Source organism: Podarcis filfolensis, assembly GCF_964270895.1.
Source record: "Podarcis filfolensis genome assembly, chromosome: 3".
Lineage (NCBI taxonomy): Eukaryota > Metazoa > Chordata > Lepidosauria > Squamata > Lacertidae > Podarcis > Podarcis filfolensis.
Window position 1 is genome coordinate 30,038,615 of NC_139606.1, and position 19,791 is coordinate 30,058,405.

The window sequence follows — 19,791 nt, forward strand, 5'->3', positions numbered from 1 at the left end:
AGCCAGGGAATCATCCCCAGCATGTTTCTTCATCCTGAAACATGGATACCACTGAAAAGAGACTCCTCCTCACCATAACAGAAACTTGCCCAATATTCACTGAAGTGTAGGTGGGTTCCCACGAGACAAGACACAGCAATAACAGCAAGACCCTTTATTGAACTACATAACTGGGAAACCGGGGCAAAGCAACTGCTTGTATACATTCCTGAAAGCCTGGGCCACTCGCACTCTCAACATGATTGGCTGTCTAAACTTCCAAGCTGCGAATCACGACTCAGAGTTCAAGGGCCAATGGCAGAGGCCCAAATCCTGAAGTGTTCTGTGTATCGAATCAGAATGCAGGAGCTCAGAATTCTTAGTCCAGACCCAACCTCAGGCAAACACAGATCACTGAATACATAACATTTACCCACTTTGCATACACCCACAAGAGTGGGGGGTGGGGAGGAAATATATTTGAAGCAGTCTTCAGTTATGAGCCTTCCATCTTTTATATGTTTCCAGCCATCAGCAGAGTGCAAAGCAATTTGTCTTTTGCCTATGATTTACGATGCAGCGGCAGAACCAATGCCGACATGCATTCTGAATAAAAAGCATGATTACAGTGTCTTGTGAATTTTAGTTCAGGACCCATTACCAGTGGAAGAAAGACATCAACAAGCCATTTCATCACACAGACATAGCAAATCAAACCACCATTATAACGACAATTCAGAAAATGGCTAAAACACGTCAAGCCACGTTAAATTTCCTTGTCAGTTGTGATCTGCCTCAACGTTTTAATTGGCCAAAAATTCCAAAATGTATGCAGCAAGATAAATTTAATTCTGATAAATAACAACAACAACAACAACAACAACAACAACAACAACAACAACAAAACCCATTATTTGTTTTGCAATAAAACTGCTGTAGTTTCCTGAGAGCTACTATTTAATCAAACTGTTCCAATCATTTGCACAGTACCTGTCAGTTGTCCCGATGTTTGGTTGCGTAGTGTGATATCTAGTCATATTAAGAGACACTGGAGATGCAAAAACCATTGCGTGTAGTGGGTAATTATTTTTGAAGACCCGCTTTGTACCATGTAATTCTATTCTTTGCTTTTCAAGAGAAGATTGAATAAATGGAATTGACCAATGCTGAAGTGAAAACAAAGGAGTATTATAATAAAAAAGATGGCTCTGGAAAATAATCAGACTTGAGATCATCCTGGCCTGATGAGGCGTCTGTGCTCCTCTTAACCCGAGGTACCACTGTACAGACTTGATGATAAAATACAGTGGTACCTCGGGTTAAGAACTTAATTCGTTCTGGAGGTCCGTTCTTAACCTGAAACTGTTCTTAACCTGAAGCACCACTTTAGCTAATGGGGCCTCCTGCTGCTGCCGCTGTGCCACTGGAGCACAATTTCTGTTCTCATCCTGAAGCAAGGTTCTTAACCGGAGGTACTATTTCTGGGTTAGCGGAGTCTGTAACCTGAAGCGTATGCAACCCGAGGTACCACTGTACAGACTTCTAGCAGAGACTGAAAAACCAACTGAGCCCTGTAAATCGCTCAGTCGGTAGAGCTTGAGACTCTTAATCTCAGGGTTGTGACAGTGTGGGTGGGAAATCTATGTGCAGTTGTAGTGCCATTGCCACCACGTTATTTTTCTTAAATGCTGATATGCAGTAGGGGGCAGGTGTGGTGTATATTTGGGTGCCTGGGTAGCCATGGGCATGGTTGCCACCCAAAATGGGAGCTGTCTCTGTATTGTCTGCTGTGAATGGGGTTGCTAAGGCTACTGTGGGCGTCTCCACACCTTCCACTGTGATTAGTTTCCTTTCCCAAGGCAGCACCCCTCCCACTGTGGCAGGATTCACAGCATATATGCACTTTGGCCAGTTCCTCGACTTTTTAGGCTGTACTCCCATTTACATTAACTGCTAGAATCTGACCCCATCTGCACTTAAAGCAGTATCATGCCTCTTTAAACAGTCACAGCTACCCTCAAAGAATTCTGGGAGGTGTAGTTTGTTAAGGGTGCTGAGAGTTTGTTAGCACACCCCATTCCGTTCCCAGAGCTACAATTCCCTTAGTGCTATGATCAGAGGGGTTGATTGTTAAGCCTCTCTGGAAACTGCATCTCTTTGAGGGGAACGGGGTCTTCAAACAAGCCCTTAACATGCCACAGCAGGGCAGATTTGAGGGTAAACCATACACAGCACGGGTCTGTCCTTGTGGTTCGTTGGAAGTTGAAACTGCTTCACATGTACTATTACGTTGTTGTCTTTATGAGGATATACGTTTGACTTTTATTACACCTGTTTTGCAAAAGTCTAGGAAAGAATCGGAATACCATAGTCTAAAACTACTGCTAGAGGACAAGAAGCCCAAGACTACATTAAATGTAGCTAAATTCTGTGCGTCTGCAATCAATCGCAGGAAGCAAGTGGTATCCCATAATGTCCAATCCCCTAAATGTTAATTACAGGGGGCACGCTAACAATTAATTTTAATTTTTATATTTAAATTCTTGTTATTGCATATTGTCCCTTGTATTCCTGATATTTTTTTATGATCTGTGATATTGTGTGTGTTGAAGCTGGTCTATGACCGTATTAATAAATTCATTCATTCAGTATACATGCCACAGCTCCCAGGATTTTTTGAGGGAAGTCTTGGCTGTTTAAAATGGTATGATAGTGCTTTAAATGTATAGTGTGTATATAGGGCACAATACAGATTTTAACCTCTGGGGAAAACTCTGGAAAAGTGACTCGACGTTTACAGCATGTTATTCAGGCTTCCTCTACCTTGGCCCTCCAGATGTTTCTGGCTTACAACTCCCATGATCCCTAGCTAGCAGGACCAGTGGTCAGGGATGATGGGAATTGTAGTCTCAAAACATCTGGAGGGCCAATGTTGAGGGCTGGAGGTTGAGGTTGAGGTTATTCTTTGAAGGAGAACTACCTGAAAATGATTTTCAGATGGTATTTAACTCCAAGTAAGCTTGCTAAGATGTATAAATCTGAATCAGATATGGTAAGTGCTGGAGATACAAAGAGGTGGAGGAAACGTTTTTTCATATGTGGTGGACTTGTAAAAGAGTACAGTGGTACCTCAGGTTAAGTACTTAATTCGTTCCAGAGGTCCGTACTTAACCTGAAATTGTTCTTAACCTGAAGCACCACTTTAGCTAATGAGGCCTCCTGCTGCTGCCACGCCACCGGAGCCCAATTTCTGTTCTCATCCTGAAGCAAAGTTCTTAACCTGAAGCACTATTTCTGGGTTAGCAAAGTCTGTAACCTGAAGCGTATGTAACCTGATGTACCACTGTATTGGGAAATGATCCATAATGAATTGGGGGGGAAATGTTTAAAAGTACTCCCTCCCCCCAAACCAGAGTCCTTTCTGTTGGGGATAATTCAGACTGAAATTCCCAGGTGTCAAAAAAGGTTATTTATGTATGCCACTACTGCAGCCCGAGTTTTATTAGCCCCAAAATGGAAAACAAGTGAGGTCCCAACCAAAGAAGAATGGCAACTTAAGTTGACAGAATATGCACAACTTGCAGACTTAACATATAGAATAAGAGAACAAGAAGAACATATGTTTAAAGAAGATTGGAAAACGTTTATTAATTATTTGGGAAATAATTGTGTACAGCTGAAAACGCTGGCAGCATTAAGATAAATTCAACAGTGTAAACAAGTTTTGATGGATGCAATAATGGAATACTGAATAGTATAGTTTTTGTAAGATATGCAGGGATTTGTGATATGTAAAAGGAACCATGGTAAGGGAAGAAGGGAAGTCATTGATATCCTAAGGATGTAAAGTGAGTGTTTTAAATGGTAAAACAGAAGGGTGCTGCGGACCAGCCACTTACCAGTGTTTCCTGATTTAAATGCAGGGGTGATGTGCTCCAGTTCTGGATAGTAGGGAATCACACAGCCCAAAACTAAACACTTGAAGCCTAAGGAAAGAAAGGTGGTTTGAGAAACAGAATGGGAGCTTGCTGGTGTTTCCCCACATAGTTTTTCTCTTAAAAGGATCCTGGAGTATTCCCACCACTGGCTTGGTTGCTGACACACTGTGTAGTAATAAATGAACTATCGGAGGGAGTATTGCATTGTCCCAGTCTGAGGCTATTACCATTTTACCTCATCGCCTTGGAAAATGTAATGCTTGTAATGTAAAAACAACAGTGATGCTTCGAGGGATGACTTGCAGACTGTGTACACCAAACGAGAGAGAAGTGCTCGTTCATTGGACGAAAAAGGGAATTGTGCCATAAGACCTGAAAGGGCCTAGAAGAAGGGCCTAGAAGATCTAGAAGGGCGAAGCAGTGTAAGTAAGGTGGCAAAGGAACTGACATATTCTGTGGGATTTGTTATGTTTTAATTATCCTGCTCTTCTTCGGAGAGGAATTGCCATAGCAACTCTTCTGTTGCATAACTCTGCCTACTTTTCTTCTTCTTACCGATTCCAGAAAAAAGATGTTAACTGTGGTTCATTTTAACTACTGTACTTGTTTAAATAGCCTTTTGAAGCAACTGTGCGATTAAGTGATTAGAAGAACTTATAGGACATGCTTATAGCAAATGGAAGATCCCCTTTCATTTCTGGAAGAGGTTTTTCATAGGGGTATAGGAAGAAGGAGGAAATGGCCAAAATTGCTTTCCCCAGGCAGCTGAGTTTTACTCATGGGAACTCTGGACCTCCCCCCCCCCCCCGGAATATTAATACCCAATAGTCCTGGCCATTTTCATGCAGTTTCATCTAGTCATAATTAGTAGCCACCAGCTAGAGTCTAGTTTTGAAAGTATCGTTGTAAAACATGCTGGAATTATAGCTTTAGGTGCTCTCAAGATTAAAAGGGAAATGTATTTGGCAAAGCAGACATCTTGGGAAAGAAGGAAGCAGCGTCACTTCCAGACAACCTGTTTATTGGGCATTGACTTTGATTTATTTGTGGGGAGGTTAGATGTTTTCTCCTGCTGCGGAGCCGAACCAATGGATTCAAGTTACAAGAAAGGAGATTCCGACTAAACATCTGGAATAACTTTCTGACAGTAAGAACTGTTGGACACTGGAACAGATTTTCGCAAGAGGCAGTGGACTCTCCTTCCTTGGAGGTTTTTAAGCAGAGGTTGGATGGGGACCAGTCATGTATGATCTAGGTGAGATTCCTGCATTGCAGGGGGTTGAACTAAATTAAGGTTACCAGATTTTTTTCAAAGAATCCAGGGACACTTTTTTTTTTGAAAAGAGAAAAAAATTATATATATATAGAGAGAGAGAGAGAGAGAGAGAGAGAGAGAGAGAAGTAATATATTCTTTTCTGTGGTCTCCTCTGTTGCGTGACCTTCCTCTGGGCCCCGGCCTGCTCTCTTGGAGTGCTAGCTGCCATGGAATAGGCTCGGGTCGGTCCTGGGCTCGGCCACGTGTCCTTGCCCTCCCGGTGCTCTCCTACTCGTGTTAAACAAGTGTTATCCCACACTTTCCAGCACATTTTCCTGTCACTAACAAAACTGGTTGACATATAATTAAAAGTTTGGGGACTTACCAGTATTGTCAGTCCACCTTTGCGTTCCTTTTGAATTCTGAGTATCTATGAAAATGCAGGAAGAAGAAAAGTGAGTCGCGCCTACATTTATTCAAGGCATAGAGTCAGAAAGTTGGAAGGGACCCTGTGGATCATCCAGTGCAGTATTTTCAAACTTGGGCCTGTTTTGGGACTACAATTCCCATCATCCCTGACTACTGGGTCTGCCAGCTAGGGATCGTGGGAGTTGTAGTCCAACAACAGCTGGAGACCCAAGTTTGGGAAACACTGATCTTACTAGAGAAAGTAAAGGGACCCCTGACCGTTAGGTCCAGTCGTGACCGACTCTGGGGTTGCGGCGCTCATCTCGCTTTACTGGCCGAGGGAGCCGGCGTACAGCTTCCGGGTCATGTGGCCAGCATGACTAGGCTGCTTCTGGCGAACCAGAGCAGCACACGGAAATACCGTTTACCTTCCCGTCGGAGCGGTACCTATTCATCTACTTGCACTCTGATGTGCTTTCGAACTGCTAGGTTGGCAGGAGCAGGAACCGAGCAACGGGAGCTCACCCCATTGTGGGGATCTGAACCGCTGACCTTCTGATCAGCAAGTCCTAGGCTCTGTGGTTTAACCCACAGTGCCACCCACGTCCCTTACTAGAGAAGGTAGGGATCCTTTAATTAAAGCAGCACCTTGCAGTACTAGCGGAACTAATACTACTACAATATAAGGATGTACGTTCAGTTTGTCCCTTGCTGAAGTCACTTCAGACCCTGGACCTTTCCACAGAATACGCTACCAACTCAGAAGTCTTGGTTAAAGACTAACACATTTATTGTGGCATGTTTTGTGGACTTTTTTGTTCACTTCCACCTGCCAGGTGAAAAAAAGAAAGGCAGGTCCTGTATTTTAAGCAGGCAAACATTCAACAGGTTGAAGCACTCTCTCCATGGCTGCATCCTCCTGTCATTTGGCTGGTAACAGTACAGAGACTTACCAAGTGAGTAGAAGGAATAGTGACTTAAATGTAATTTGGCATATAGCAAACCAGACGATAGAGGTTGTTTATCTAAACAACTTTGAAGTGATGCAGGTGGGAGAGAAATCCTTTCTGAAGGCCTTGCGTGTTTACATGCCACAGTTAATGTGGTATTTTACGGCAAGCGATAATCTTCAATTAGCATGCTTTAATAATGAGCATGTAATCAACACTTAGTCAATAATCTTCCACTAATTATATGGGACTTCAACTACTAAACCCTCCCTAAATCTTCATGGTATTTCGATCTCGAGACATATCGTCTTAACAATTCCATGTTGTCATTGCAATGGCCTTTTGTTCCCGGGTTTATAAAATGTTGTTTAAAAGCCAAGATTTCAGCCAAGCCACACCTGAGTCAATCCTCATAATTGTATCAGCTTCCCCACCTCATACTATTTGCATCTTTTAAAAAAAAAATCCCTCATGTTAAATGCAAAAGAAGAATTTAGTATCAAGTCTAGTTATACCCTAAAGACAAATGCCTCAAATGGTTGATGGTGCTCAGTTAAATGTGGTAGTGTAAGAAGGGTGTGCATGGAAATTAAGCAATCTTGTTACCCTTGTTGCTCTGTTTCGTACCTCAGGAAAAGAAAGCTAACTTGTCATGAGAACATTTGATGTCATTGTAACTTAGAAACTGAAACAGACTTCTTATTCCTCAGCATGAATGCATCTCCCAATCCCCAGAGGCAATTAGAACATCAGCCTGATCATCACAATGACAGACACTGCAGTCCAAAGTCATCCTTCCAGATGTTTTGGACTTCCATGAGCCCCAGCTGTCACGGCCATTTTGGTCTCTTAACTCCCTTCAGCTGCAGCCAACACAATAGGGTTGGCTAGGGCTCATGGGAATTGTAGTCGAAAATACCTTGAGGGCACTAGGTTGGCGAAAGGTGTGTTAGATGTTGACAGCTGCTAACAGCCATGCAACAGTGTTGACGCCAGCAATGCATGACATCTCAGCTTTCAAGCACTGTCTGTGGGTGAGCATTATTTTGTTAATTTCGTTCAACCCAAAATTCCATGAGGGGCCGTGTTCAAAAGGAATCCTTCCTTTGCAGAACCATGCTTCAAGGATCCTCTGGTCTTTCGCATCTGCCCAACCTTGATCACAGCAAGAATGGGCATTGCTTACGCAGGCTAATAGTCAGGGGATGATGGGAGTTGTAGTCCACAAACACCTGGAGGTCCACTCAGACTCTTGCATCCTTGTTCTATGGCCTTCTTGTGGAACATCTTGTATGGCTCCTGTTGAGAGCTATTATGATCAACTTTCAGAGGAAAACTACATGGCAGCCCCTCCCAGGCAGCTACTTGAAAGAACACTGGGCTCTTTAAGAGGGGTTTTAACTCTTTCATCTGTTAATAATTGCTCCCACCACCCACCCCAAACCGGGATGGTGGAAAAGCCGGAGAGATGAGTGAATCGGAATGGATCCCTTTATGAAGAAAACTAGCAAAAGGCGGCCCACTACCGACATAAGGGCTCTCTTATAACAACTGTGTTTAGGACTGCAGCCCCATGGCCTGCTGACAAGAATTTTTTAGGCTGTGATCCTGGAACCAGCTTGGCTGGTGGGAAGTCCTCCTGATCTCAGACGGAGCCTGCTTGAGGGGACGCACACAGAATTGCCTTGCTAAAGAACAGAAACATTTTCTACAAATATATTGTTGCATTTATGTTTTTGTACCGAAAATGAAAAAGAAGAGCATAATCAGGGTTAATAAAAATGTGGATAATGCAGAGATTTCCTTTCTAAAATATCCTCGTGTGTATGTATGTATTTATTACTACTGCTACTACATTACTTTTCTTTAGAAGTTTTTCTCCATTCCGCCTTTTCCACCATCCCAGCTTGCGGGAGGATGTGTGGCAGTGAAGGGTGGGAAAGATGATTAGCAGAGGAAAGGGTTTTAAAAACCCTCCCCCAGAGCCCCCATCTTCTTCCAAAACAGCCGAACGCCTTGAGACCGGATTGAGTGCGGAAGGCGCGGGGTTGGCGCGCGATTGCACCCGGGAAAATCCTAGCGCCGTCGGAGAAAAGGGAAGCAGCTTCGCAGTGGGGCAACAGCCACTTTCTTCTTCCAGAGGATGGAAGCCGTAGCCCAGTACGATTTCCAACCCCGCAACTGGGACGAGCTCAGCTTCCGACGGGGCGACCTCCTGAAGGTCTTGGAGAGAGATTCCGAGCCTCGCTGGGCCAACGCGGAGCGGGGCGGGCGCGAGGGCCTCATCCCCGAGAACCGCATCGCCTTCAAGCCCCACCCCTGGTTTTGGGGCAAGCTCCCGCGGGACATCGCCGACGAGGCGTTGGCCAGGCAGAGCTTCGACGGCGCGTTCATGATCCGCGAGAGCGAGAGCGCTCCGGGCGGCTTCTCGCTCTCGGTCAAGGCGGGGCCCGACGTGCAGCACTTCAGGGTCTTCCGAGACTTGAGCGGGCACTACTACCTCGGCGCGGCCGCCTTCAACTCTCTGAACGAGCTGGTGCAGCACCATCGGACGACCTCCATCTCCCGGGACAGAGTCATCCTCCTGCGGGACATGGAGCAGGGCCCTCGGTACCCGACCTACGTGCGGGCGCTCTTTGACTTCCGGCCTCAAATGGCGTGCGAGCTGGGCTTCCGACGTGGAGATGTCATTCGGATCCTGGACGATTCGGATCCCAACTGGTGGAAAGGAACCTGCGAAGGGCGGAGGGGCATGCTGCCCCACAACTTCGTGGCCCCAGTGAAATGGGATGGGTGTAGCACCGGTGGTGGGGATGCTGGCGTGCGGGAGAGGGGATTCACTTGGCCTTCCACCTCCCATCAGCTCTGACCATTGGGCATGCTGGCTGGGGCTGAAGGGAGTTGTAGGTGGGCTTCCTCTGGAGGAAAGGGGAAGCAAACAGATTCCCCACCCCCTGGCTTAAACACACACAAACACACACACACACAAGTCTTAACTGGCACCAATTCACTGGACTCCTGCGATAAACAAGTGTACCAGTCGGTTTATCCTGTGCATGGATTTCGGTCTTCTTTTAAAGTCCATTATGAGCTGCTCTGAAAGGATTAGAGGTGAGGAAGGTGGAGAGAGAGGGGCTCCCCTTTGCTCGCCCGCTCTGCCAAGTCACAGGGCTGTTTTGAGACATTTTGGACAATAGCCAGATCAACCACAAGGACAGTTGTTTCCTCTCTCCTTCAATTTGTGGTTGAACACATTCTGGTATTTATTTATTTTTTCCACAAAGCTGTGTTGTTTTTAAAAGTTTCAGAAGGCGGTCCAGAGCTTTTCAGGTTTCGTTGTCCCCTGATTTGTGTAAATTCTTTTTTAGCGGGTGATGGAGAGAAACGCAAGTTTTAGCATGAAATAAATTGACCAGATGGTACTTCATAAAACGTTTTGTAAGTATCTGATCTTTATGACCAAGTGGGGAATGGCGAAATCTCTTCCGTATGGATTGGCTATTTGTGAAAAAGAGGCCTATTTGAGCAGAGTGTTTCCTTGCAGCAGAGGCAATGTAAAACAGCTTTGGGCATTTTCTTTTCATTCAGGCAGCCTGTTTTCATTCATTATTCTCATGTGGAATAGGTGGGTGACTTATTGGTTGGGGTCACCATCACTCCTAGGCTCTTGTCTTCTCAGCAGCCAGCAATCCGTGGTTTACTGGACAGCTAGGAGCATTGAAATGGGAGAAAACATAGCTAGAGCATATAATGATGGAGATCTCATGAGGGATCACCTTTTCTGCATCGGAATAATAATAATAATAATAATAATAATAATAATAATAATAATAATAATTTTATTATTTATACCCACCCATCTGGCTGGGTTTCCCAGCAGCAAAGTAAAATTACTTCTGTGCTAAGAAGGGCTAGTGAGAACTCTTTCCCATCTGACCATCAAGTGGGTAATTTAGAACACAGACCCTGGAGTAATATTGGGGGAAGCATTGCAGAACAACTGCTAAAGCAGAATGGTGTGTGGATGGGCCAGTAGAAATCCAACACCAATTCACTATTATTGTATCAATGGAATATTGCAGAATATACCCACAAAAACCACAGGACTGCAGGAGTGGATGGGTATGTACACCCCCCCTCCAAATTACATAATTGCAATTGGCACGTTTTCACATAAGACCCACTTTTCCTCACAGAAGCAACATTTCACTTTCTGCCCATGAATGTCTCCTGCCCTGAAAGAAAACAATACTGTTGAATGTTTTACTTTTTAAAAATGGGTGGGGAACCTTCAGCCCACAGACCAAGATGGTTGGACCATGAGGCTATTTCCCCCCTAAACCCTGCCTGCCTGCCAGTCAGCTGACATCACTGGGTAAGGTCAGCTGATGGGTCTGGGGGTGGAGTTCCACCCTGCTGGGAACTTTTGGGGTTTGCCTCCTTGTCTTTTTCTCATTTGAATTGGTGCTGCCCTCCCCCCCCCCCCCCGCTTTTAAAGGGAAATGAATTTCCCCTTCTGGGGTTTCATGTACGATGTTGTAACTACTTGGCAACTGCACTTTCTTTCCATAGGTATTTGCTTTAAAGCCTTCAAAAGTACAGAATCTGACTGGATCTCTGCTTCTTCCCCAGTCCATGAATGACGCTTTGTAAATACTTTGTGAAGTTGTTCAAATATATCTCGGCCAAGTGCATGGCTCATCAAGTGCAGAAGAGGCCTCCCTGCCTCTGGCTCTTTGATAAAAATGTTCAGACGGTCTGATCCGTGTGCTGACTCCCAGTTTCTGACTGAAGCTTTGCAAACAGCCTAGGGATGTGGTGTGGTTACGCCTCTCTGTGGATTCACTCGAGTATAATTAATATGCTATCTTGCAGGCAGATCTGTTAACAATTTAAAGCACACAGTTTCGAGAGTAATACCCCAGAGGGCAGTCGGGCAATAGCATTGCTGTGGATATCTCTGCTTGTTTTGTGGCTCAAGAGAAGGAAGCAGCCCTTCGTGTTTTAGTAATTTGTGTCCTATTGTGAGGGGGGTAACAGTTCAAGGCTGTTACACATCCCATTCAGTTCTTAAAAGTTCCCCATTCGCCTTTCTTCCAGGGCATTTACATGCTGCAAAACACTGCTAGCACATTAGGATTCGCCTAATAAACTGTATACACTGGTCACATATGTGCCAGTTACCACTTTCAAAAGCCTACAGACTGTTAATGTGGATGAAAACTAATCTTTCATTACAATAAAAATGTTATGACATTAAAAAAAAAAAAAAACACTGCTAGCACAAACTTGTCCCCAGTATGTTTGTGGCAAAGCAGACTGTGCATGCTCAAAGCTGCTCTGGCTCCTTTTACTTGAGTGCAAAGTGCTTTTGTAGGGTAGGCAAGGCAAAGTACTCTGCCTATCTTTCTCTATGGCAGGCATAGGCAAACTCGGCCCTCCAGATGTTTTGAGACTACAATTCCCATAATCCCTGACCACTGGTCCTGTTAGCTAGGGATGATGGGAGTTGTAGTCCCAAAAAACATCTGGAGGGCCGAGTTTGCCTATGCCTGCTCTATGGCCATTTAAAAATATGTTTAGGCACATGCAATCCTTTGAAATGGTGGCAGCAGAGAAATTGGGCCCTTCCAGACAGCCTGTTTGTTGAGCACTCATCCTGATTTACTGTACTTGCAGAAAGCTTATGTGGAGGTTAGATTTTATACAGATCTCTTTTTTGAGGAGGGGGTACAGGGGAGAACAAGATTCTCACCCCACAGCAGAAAAACCCACACGTATGTACCTTAAGTTTTCAGCATCAGGCAAAGCCCCAGAGGTTTGAAATCTGCTCATTTGGACGCCTGACACAGATAACTGGAAGTGAACTGAGCCATAATATTATGACGCAGCAGATGCAAAAAATACAGTCAGACAACAGCTTCCGCCTAGCGTGCAGGCAGCCCTGCTGGTTGTGCAAGAGGGCCAAAACTAGGGCAGGGAATTAATCTCCCAGGGCCACTGGGAAAAGGAGGCTTAGCTGGTCGAGAATAACGGCACTCTCGTTCCGAAGGGCGTTCCGTACGGAGGAGACACGAGGCTTTCGGATCACTCATCATAATGTCACTGCAGAGAGTGAGTCAGCATGAGACAGACATGGGGAGTGCCAGCATGGAGGGAGTAGGACTGCTTGTGTCAGCAGCTTTCCCTCTCTGCCTTCTTCCAGAAAGGCATCTCATTTCAGCTGGGGATGAGAAGCTTACTCCAGGGAGAAACCTAGTGGAGAATTTATTACTGAATTTGAATTTGACTGTAAGAGTTGTTGGACAGTGGAACAGATTTCCACAAGAGGTGGTGGAGTCTCCTTCCTTGGAGGATTTTAAGCAGAGGTTGGATGGCTAATAATAACAATAATAGTAACAACAACAACAACAACAACAACAACAACAACAACAACAACAACAACAATAATAATAATTTTATTATTTATACCCCACCCACATCTGGCTGGGTTGCATTGCCTTTATACCTCACCCATCTGGCTGGGCTGCCTTGCAGGGGGTTGGACTAAATGGCCCTTTGCGGTCCCTTCCAATTCGATGAAATGATTTCAGATCAGTTTGTTTTGTTCTTTTACTGCTTGTGGCCATGTGCAAGAAGCTAGTGCAGATGCCCACTGGAACTGTATGGACATGAATATCAGCACTACAGCAGCACAGCATGCAACTCTGGGTGGAGCATTTTGGAACCTGATTTCTCCCAATTTATCTGATTATCCCCATATTGGGTAAACCTAAATTTACAGGGGGGAAACATCAAGACTGGTGGTGTTTGAGAGTAACGGCGTGTGGACTGCACAAATTAAATAGGAAACAAACAGCTGCAGGAACACAGTAAACTCTGGTGTGTAGAGAAGCCTCTAGTCATTGAACTCTTAAAGGCAAAAGAATCCAGCCAGTACAAAAGGAGGTGAAATTAAATCAGGAATTGCTAACTTACATCCCTCTAGGCCTTGCTGGATCACACAACTCCCACCACCCCAAATTATTTTCCCCAAAATATTTTTATTGGTTTTCATGTAAATGCAATAGCAACATATAACAGCAGTAACTTGTCCAGTGGTACAGTCTATTAAGTTTCATATGCGATACACAGTACACAGGCAATATGTTTTATTTATGCATTATCAATTCAAGTATCCTCTCCACAGAGATACTTGCGTTGTGGGTGGAATGAACCATGCTTCTGTCTCATTTATAAAGGAAAAGAAGGGAAGCCAAGTCTCGCCAAAAGTGTCTGTCCTTGAAGTGCCTTTAATTACCCTTCTGTGGCAAGTACAGTGGTACCTCGGGTTACAGATGCTTCAGGTTACAGACTCTGCTAACCCAGAAAGAGTACCTCAGGTTAAGAACTTTGTTTCAGGATGAGAACAGAAATCGTGTGGTGGCAGCGGGAGGCTCCATTAACTAAAGTGGTACCTCAGGTTAAGAACAGTTTCAGGTTAAGAACGGACCTCCAGAACGAATTAAGTTCTTAACCCAAGGTACCGCTGTAAGGTGTTCTGCTAGAGCTACATTCCAAATACTATTTAACCAGATTTCAATGGGGATTTCTATAGGTTGTTTCTAGTACTGGGCTATTGTTAAACAGGCTGCTGATAATAGGAATAAAATTACTAAATTTCTGCATTTAAGGTTATTGTTTAAATTTGAGTCTGATGATAATAAGGCAAGGGCCGAATTGGCCACCCCTAATTATTGACCTCGCTGGCTGGGGCTGATGATAGGGAAGGGCCACCATTCGATGAAAATCCACAGCAGTAAAGGGACCCCTGACCGTTAAGTCCAGTCACAGACAACTCTGGGGTTGCGGTGCTCATCTTGCTTTACTGGCCGAGGGAGCCAGCGTTCGTCCACAGACAGCTTCCGGGTCATGTAGCCAGCATGACTAAGCTGCTTCTGGTTAACCAGAGCAGTGCATGGAAATGCCGTTTACCTTCCCACTGGAGCGGTACCTATTTATCTACTTGCACTTTGACGTACTTTCAAACTGCTAGGTTGGCAGGAGCAGGGACTGAGCAACGGGAGCTCACCCCGTCGTGAGGATTCGAACCGCTGACATGCCACTGAGTGTATATGGTGTAAGAGGTTACCAGACGTCCCCGTTTCCTGGGGACAGTCCCCGGATTTACAAATCAGTCCTCATACAAAATCCAATGAAGTTGAAAAGTGTCCGCAGACAGCTTTCTGGGTCATGGGGTCAGCATGACTAAACAGGACACTGTGATGAGTGCCAGAGTGCACAGAAACCCCATTTAACTTCCTGCCACAGTGGACTATTTGCACTGGTATGCTTTCGGACTGCTAGGTTGGCAGGAGCTGAGACAGAGCAACTGGAGCTCACCCTGTTGTGCAGACTTGAACTGCCAATCTTCTGATCGGCAGGCCCAAAACAAAAGGCTCAGTGGTTTAGACTACAGCGCCACCCGCTCCCTAGCTGCAGCGGAAAGGTAAACGGCGTTTCTGTGTGCTCTGGCACTTGTCACGGTGTTCTGTGCAGCAGAAATGGTTTGTTCTGTGGTGTGTGTGTGTGTGTGTGTGTGTGTGTGTGTGTGAGAGAGAGAGAGAGAGAGAGAGAGAGAGAGAGAGAGAGAGAGAGAGAAAGCTATGGGAGAGAGGGAAAGAAAGCAAGCATGGCTAGCTGATGGACTGGTACCACAAACTGGAGTACTCCACAAGGCAACATTTTGTTGTGGATCCCACATGAACCTTTAAAACCAATGCTTTGTATTTCAGGGGTACAATGCATCTTGGGAGGGTGCCATTTGCTGCTCTGCCTCACATAGCAAAATGCCCTGGACCGACCCTGAGGACAGATGATAAAGCTACTGAATGTGGATTGTGCTCAGCATTGTAAACAAGACGATGGGTGAAATACCTCCTGTAGAATGGCAGCAGAACAGCAGTGAGATCCCTCAGGGTGTGAATGTTGCAACTAAGGCAGAAAGCCTTTTGGATCTCATTTGTTTTCTGTGGCCCTCCAGGCATTGCTGGACTCCAGCTCCCATTATCCATCACCATTGGCCATGCTGCCTAGGCCTGATGGAGCCCAAAAGCACCATGAAAAGAAGCTTTGACCAAAATGCAAATGAAGGAAGACTTCACAGGTTGTCAGTGACTGTGTGTGTCCCCTGAGCACATCAGCCTATATTGCAATTTGCTATAGAGGGTGGGGAAAGGACTTCTCTTCTTAAAGGGGAAAATGTTTTCTGTCAAGAGACAATCAGCTCAGGGGTGAATTGCTCAGAAGAGTAATGACCATTACTCCAGACACACATAGTCTGGGTTGGATACCTTTGGGTGCCTTTTATATCTCTGAAATATAAAATGTCTTGCTGATATGAGGACGTATTTTTTAAAATCTGCATTTAAGAATTCTTCTTAACACGCAGCACGTCAGGGCAGCTAGATTTCCACAGCAATTGCTACACAGTCCAATATTTTCTGCTGCTGTTGCATGACTAATTTAATACAGCAGAAAACAAATTAAGTCCGCAAGCGACGCATATTAGCTGGATGCTGATAATTTAAACCCAGCAGCAAGTCATAAATTCAAAAATGAAATAAAAATGCCAACTGCTTCACCAAACTGATAGGCTAGGCTAGCTCTCCATCATCATCACACAAATGCGAGAATTCATTTACAGTTACTTTCAGTTTCTCTCAGTTTCTCCTTTTTTTACCCCATTCTTAAGTTCAGTTCTCCACATTTCAGGATCAGTTTGCATTTCTTTTCTCTCTTTAAAATGTCCTCATGAAAATTCATCCGCATTTTAGTGCAGACTGCAGTTGAGGGAATACCACTTCAAAAAGCTCATCACCATTTTTCAAAAATCACCTCCTGGCAGGCAGCTAAGGAGCACAGAGGAAGAACCTTTGTTTGGCTGTTCTGCTATTCTATTTACACTCTATTTACAGTCTATGTAGAAGAGTGTTGAAACATAATTCAGCATTTGCTTTCTAAGATGTGATTCCTCCCCTCAACATCAAACAAGGCTAGAATAAATAACATATTCTGCACACTTTGCCTTTTCCCACTCCCTCTTTCTTTTTTAAAAAGCACAATTTATCCTGAGCTTTGGAATTCAGTGTAGCTCATTTGTGAAAATCACAAAATCAATACTGTACAAACATCTTCTCTTAAAAGATAGTCTTTGTCCCAAAGGTTGTGTTCTCTTTTTTTGCTGACATGTGGGCCCCTGCTTCTGTTTCTTTATGATATAGTATATAATATTTAGAAGAGCTTTTGCATGGTTTGTTTAACTACTGGCTGACATGATCTGAAGTGACTTTAGCTGTTGCTTAGTTGATAGTTTTTGAAATAGCTCCAAAGAGTGACTTGCCATTTTTTCTAGCAGCAGCAAGCAAATTTTATGTACCTGTAGATAAACACACATGCCCTCATAGTTATAAGGCATTACAATAGTATTTTGTTGTGTTGCAAGCTGAAGCAACCTGTGTCAGGTGGTCGGAGAAAGGGGTGAAAGCAGAAAGTGATGTCTGCATTAAGTTGGGGTTGCCAACATGGCACCTGAGGGCTCCAATGTGCTTGCCAGTATTCTTAAGGTGCTCCTGAAATGTTGCGGTAAAAATCTCCTAAGAACTCTACAAGTCTTGCTTGCTTTAACTCACGCTTAGGTATCAAGAGTAAACAACATCGATTTATCAGGCTGCAATCCTAGCCTCATATACCTGGGAATAAGACCCATTGAATTCAATAAGATTTCTTTCTGGGTAGAAATGATTAGGACTGCATTATAAATTTATCAAAATTTAGTTGAACTTCATATGTAAAGTACAGTCTTGCGTAGGTTTTCCTGTATTTGAAAAGTAACGTAGCAATGGAAAGTAAGATTTATAACACCCAGCCAAACTTGATTATCCCAGAGAGAGGTGGCGGTTTCTATGGCAATGAACAGAAATTATGGAAGGCATTGTGTGTGGGTGGTAGGGAAAAACAGTTTTAAGTCCATTTCAAAGTGGCTAGTTTCTTCAGTGATTGATGGAAGGATGGCAAAATAGCATCGCTGAACCACAGGGCATGGATGGAAAGATAAGTGAACTAGAGAACAGGATGTCGAAGAAATAATGGATGTATTGGGGTGACTTAAAAAAATGACCAAATCCATTTTTCCTCAAGTAAATAGGAGAGCTGAAATACACACATACACACATACGTATAAATAAACAACTTTATTTGTATGCCACCTTTCCTCAGTTCAAACCATGGTCGAGGTGGCTTACAGCATGGGAAAAATACATAACCACAACATGAAAGTAGTCATAAGCAGTAAATAAAACATTTTAAAATACACAACCAAACTGGGGGGAAAATCCACATAAATCACAAGATCTAAAACAAAGATACAAAATACCCAAAAATCAACAACACAAAAAAAAACTCCACCCCACAACAAAACCTCGCAAACAATGCCCCAACCTGAGAGTCCATTCAGCAGCCTCAGCTTTTGCATACCCTCCAACATTTATCCTGTGAAAATAGGGACGTCCCATTCCATAATGATAATTTTACTATTTATGCCCCACACATCTTACTTGGGTTGCCCCAGCCACTCTGGGCAGCTTCCAACCTATATAAAAACATAATAAAGCGTTAAATGTTAAAAAAACCCCTTCCCTATTGTAATGGCTTTAGGGGTTACTTGTGCGTAAGTTACCGCCGCTCTGGGCTAGGTTGCCTGGTTAAACCGTTTCTGTCTGGACAGCCATCCACTCCGTGGCTGTTCAGTCGCTAGCAGAATCCGTCAGTGGGCGTTTCTTGAACCTCTTCCAGCAAAGAAGTTCTTTGACGCCAAGTCGCCGCCTACTTTCCCTGCGCGGAAGTCTTCTGCGCAGGGTGGGTGTGGGCAGCGGAGGACCTGTGCTCTCCTCGCTGGTCTCCTGCGAAGAGTCCTGGAGCCTCCCCTCTGCTTTCCCCATCGGCCCCCCTCTATCCCTGGTGTTGCGCTGATTTTCTTCCCCAGCCGGAGACCTGCCTCTCTCCCTGCTCGGCCCCTCTCCAGCATCGCTGTGGAGCCTCGCCTCCTCCTCTAGTTCCGATGGCAGTTCCCTGACACCTATACAAGATTGCCTTCAGACGACTCGGGAGTCAGGTAATGCCATACCCATCAACATTTATCCAATGGAAATAGGGACATCTTAAGGAAAAGTGGGACATTCTGGGGTCAAATCATAAACGATGCCCCTGACTCTGAGGCATGATGGGAAATTCAAAAGGATGCTAGTCACAGCAGCCCATTGCTGTTTGGAGTGCTGCCTCTGCAGGGCCAAGTGACAGAGCCCCTCAATCGCCCCCTGGAAGGGCTCTTTGCCTGGAGTTACTTGTTTATTCGTTTATTTATTAAATTTGTATACTGCCCTATACCCGCAGGTCTCAGGGTAAAATCACAGAAGCATAAAATCACAATATACAAATCACAAAATACATTATTAAAATAAAAATAAAAACAAGAACAACCAAATGATCCATCGCTCTTCAAAGTGGAGCTAGCCCTGTCACAGACTTTCTCTCTCTCTCTCTCTCTCTCTCTCTCTCTCTCTCACACACACACACACACACACACACACACAAACTATACAGTGGTACCTCGGGTTAAGAACTTAATTCGTTCTGGAGGTCCGTTCTTAACCTGAAACTGTTCTTAACCTGAAGCACCACTTTAGCTAATGGGGCCTCCTTCTGCCACCACGTGATTTCTGTTCTCATGCTGAGGTAAAGTTCTTAACCCGAGGTACTATTTCTGGCTTAGTGGAGTCTGTAACCTGAAGCGTATGTAACCTGAAGCATATGTAACCCAAGGTACCACTGTAAAGGGCCTGACTTAGAGTAGCTGCTATGCTAGCTACTGCTCTGAAACTGTGACTAGTTAAGCTGTACTTCCCATGACCTGATCTCATCTCTTCTGAAGAGAGCAGGCAAGAGAGGAACCCAGCTAAAAAGTGGGTTCAGATTGCGTGGGCCCCAGCTGGCAGAAGTCTGAGGAAATATGCACCTGCCTCACCCCCTTTTTTGTGTAGAAGAAGAAGAAGAACAACAACAACAAGAAGAAGAGGAGTTTGGATTTGATATCCCGCTTTATCACTCCCCTTCAGGAGTCTCAAAGCGGCTAACATTCTCCTTTCCCTTCCTCCCCCACAACAAACACTCTGTGAAGTGAGTGAGGCTGAGAGACTTCAGAGAAGTGTGACTAGCCCAAGGTCA

The 19,791-nt window shown here is 44.6% G+C and overlaps 1 protein-coding gene across 1 annotated transcript; it reads left to right on the top strand.

Annotated features, from left to right (window-relative positions):
- Positions 1-7,601: 7,601 nt before the first annotated feature.
- Positions 7,602-9,963, top strand: LOC310758229 (growth factor receptor-bound protein 2-like). The gene has a single exon (XM_083604153.1). It carries the CDS (start codon positions 8,675-8,677, stop codon positions 9,398-9,400), a length of 726 nt encoding a protein of 241 aa, XP_083460279.1. The 5' UTR covers positions 7,602-8,674; the 3' UTR covers positions 9,401-9,963.
- Positions 9,964-19,791: the final 9,828 nt, after the last annotated feature.

Excerpts from the sequence above, each read along its gene's own strand:
- LOC310758229 (XM_083604153.1), top strand. The coding sequence starts at position 8,675 with ATGGAAGCCGTAGCCCAGTACGATTTCCAACCCCGCAACTGGGACGAG.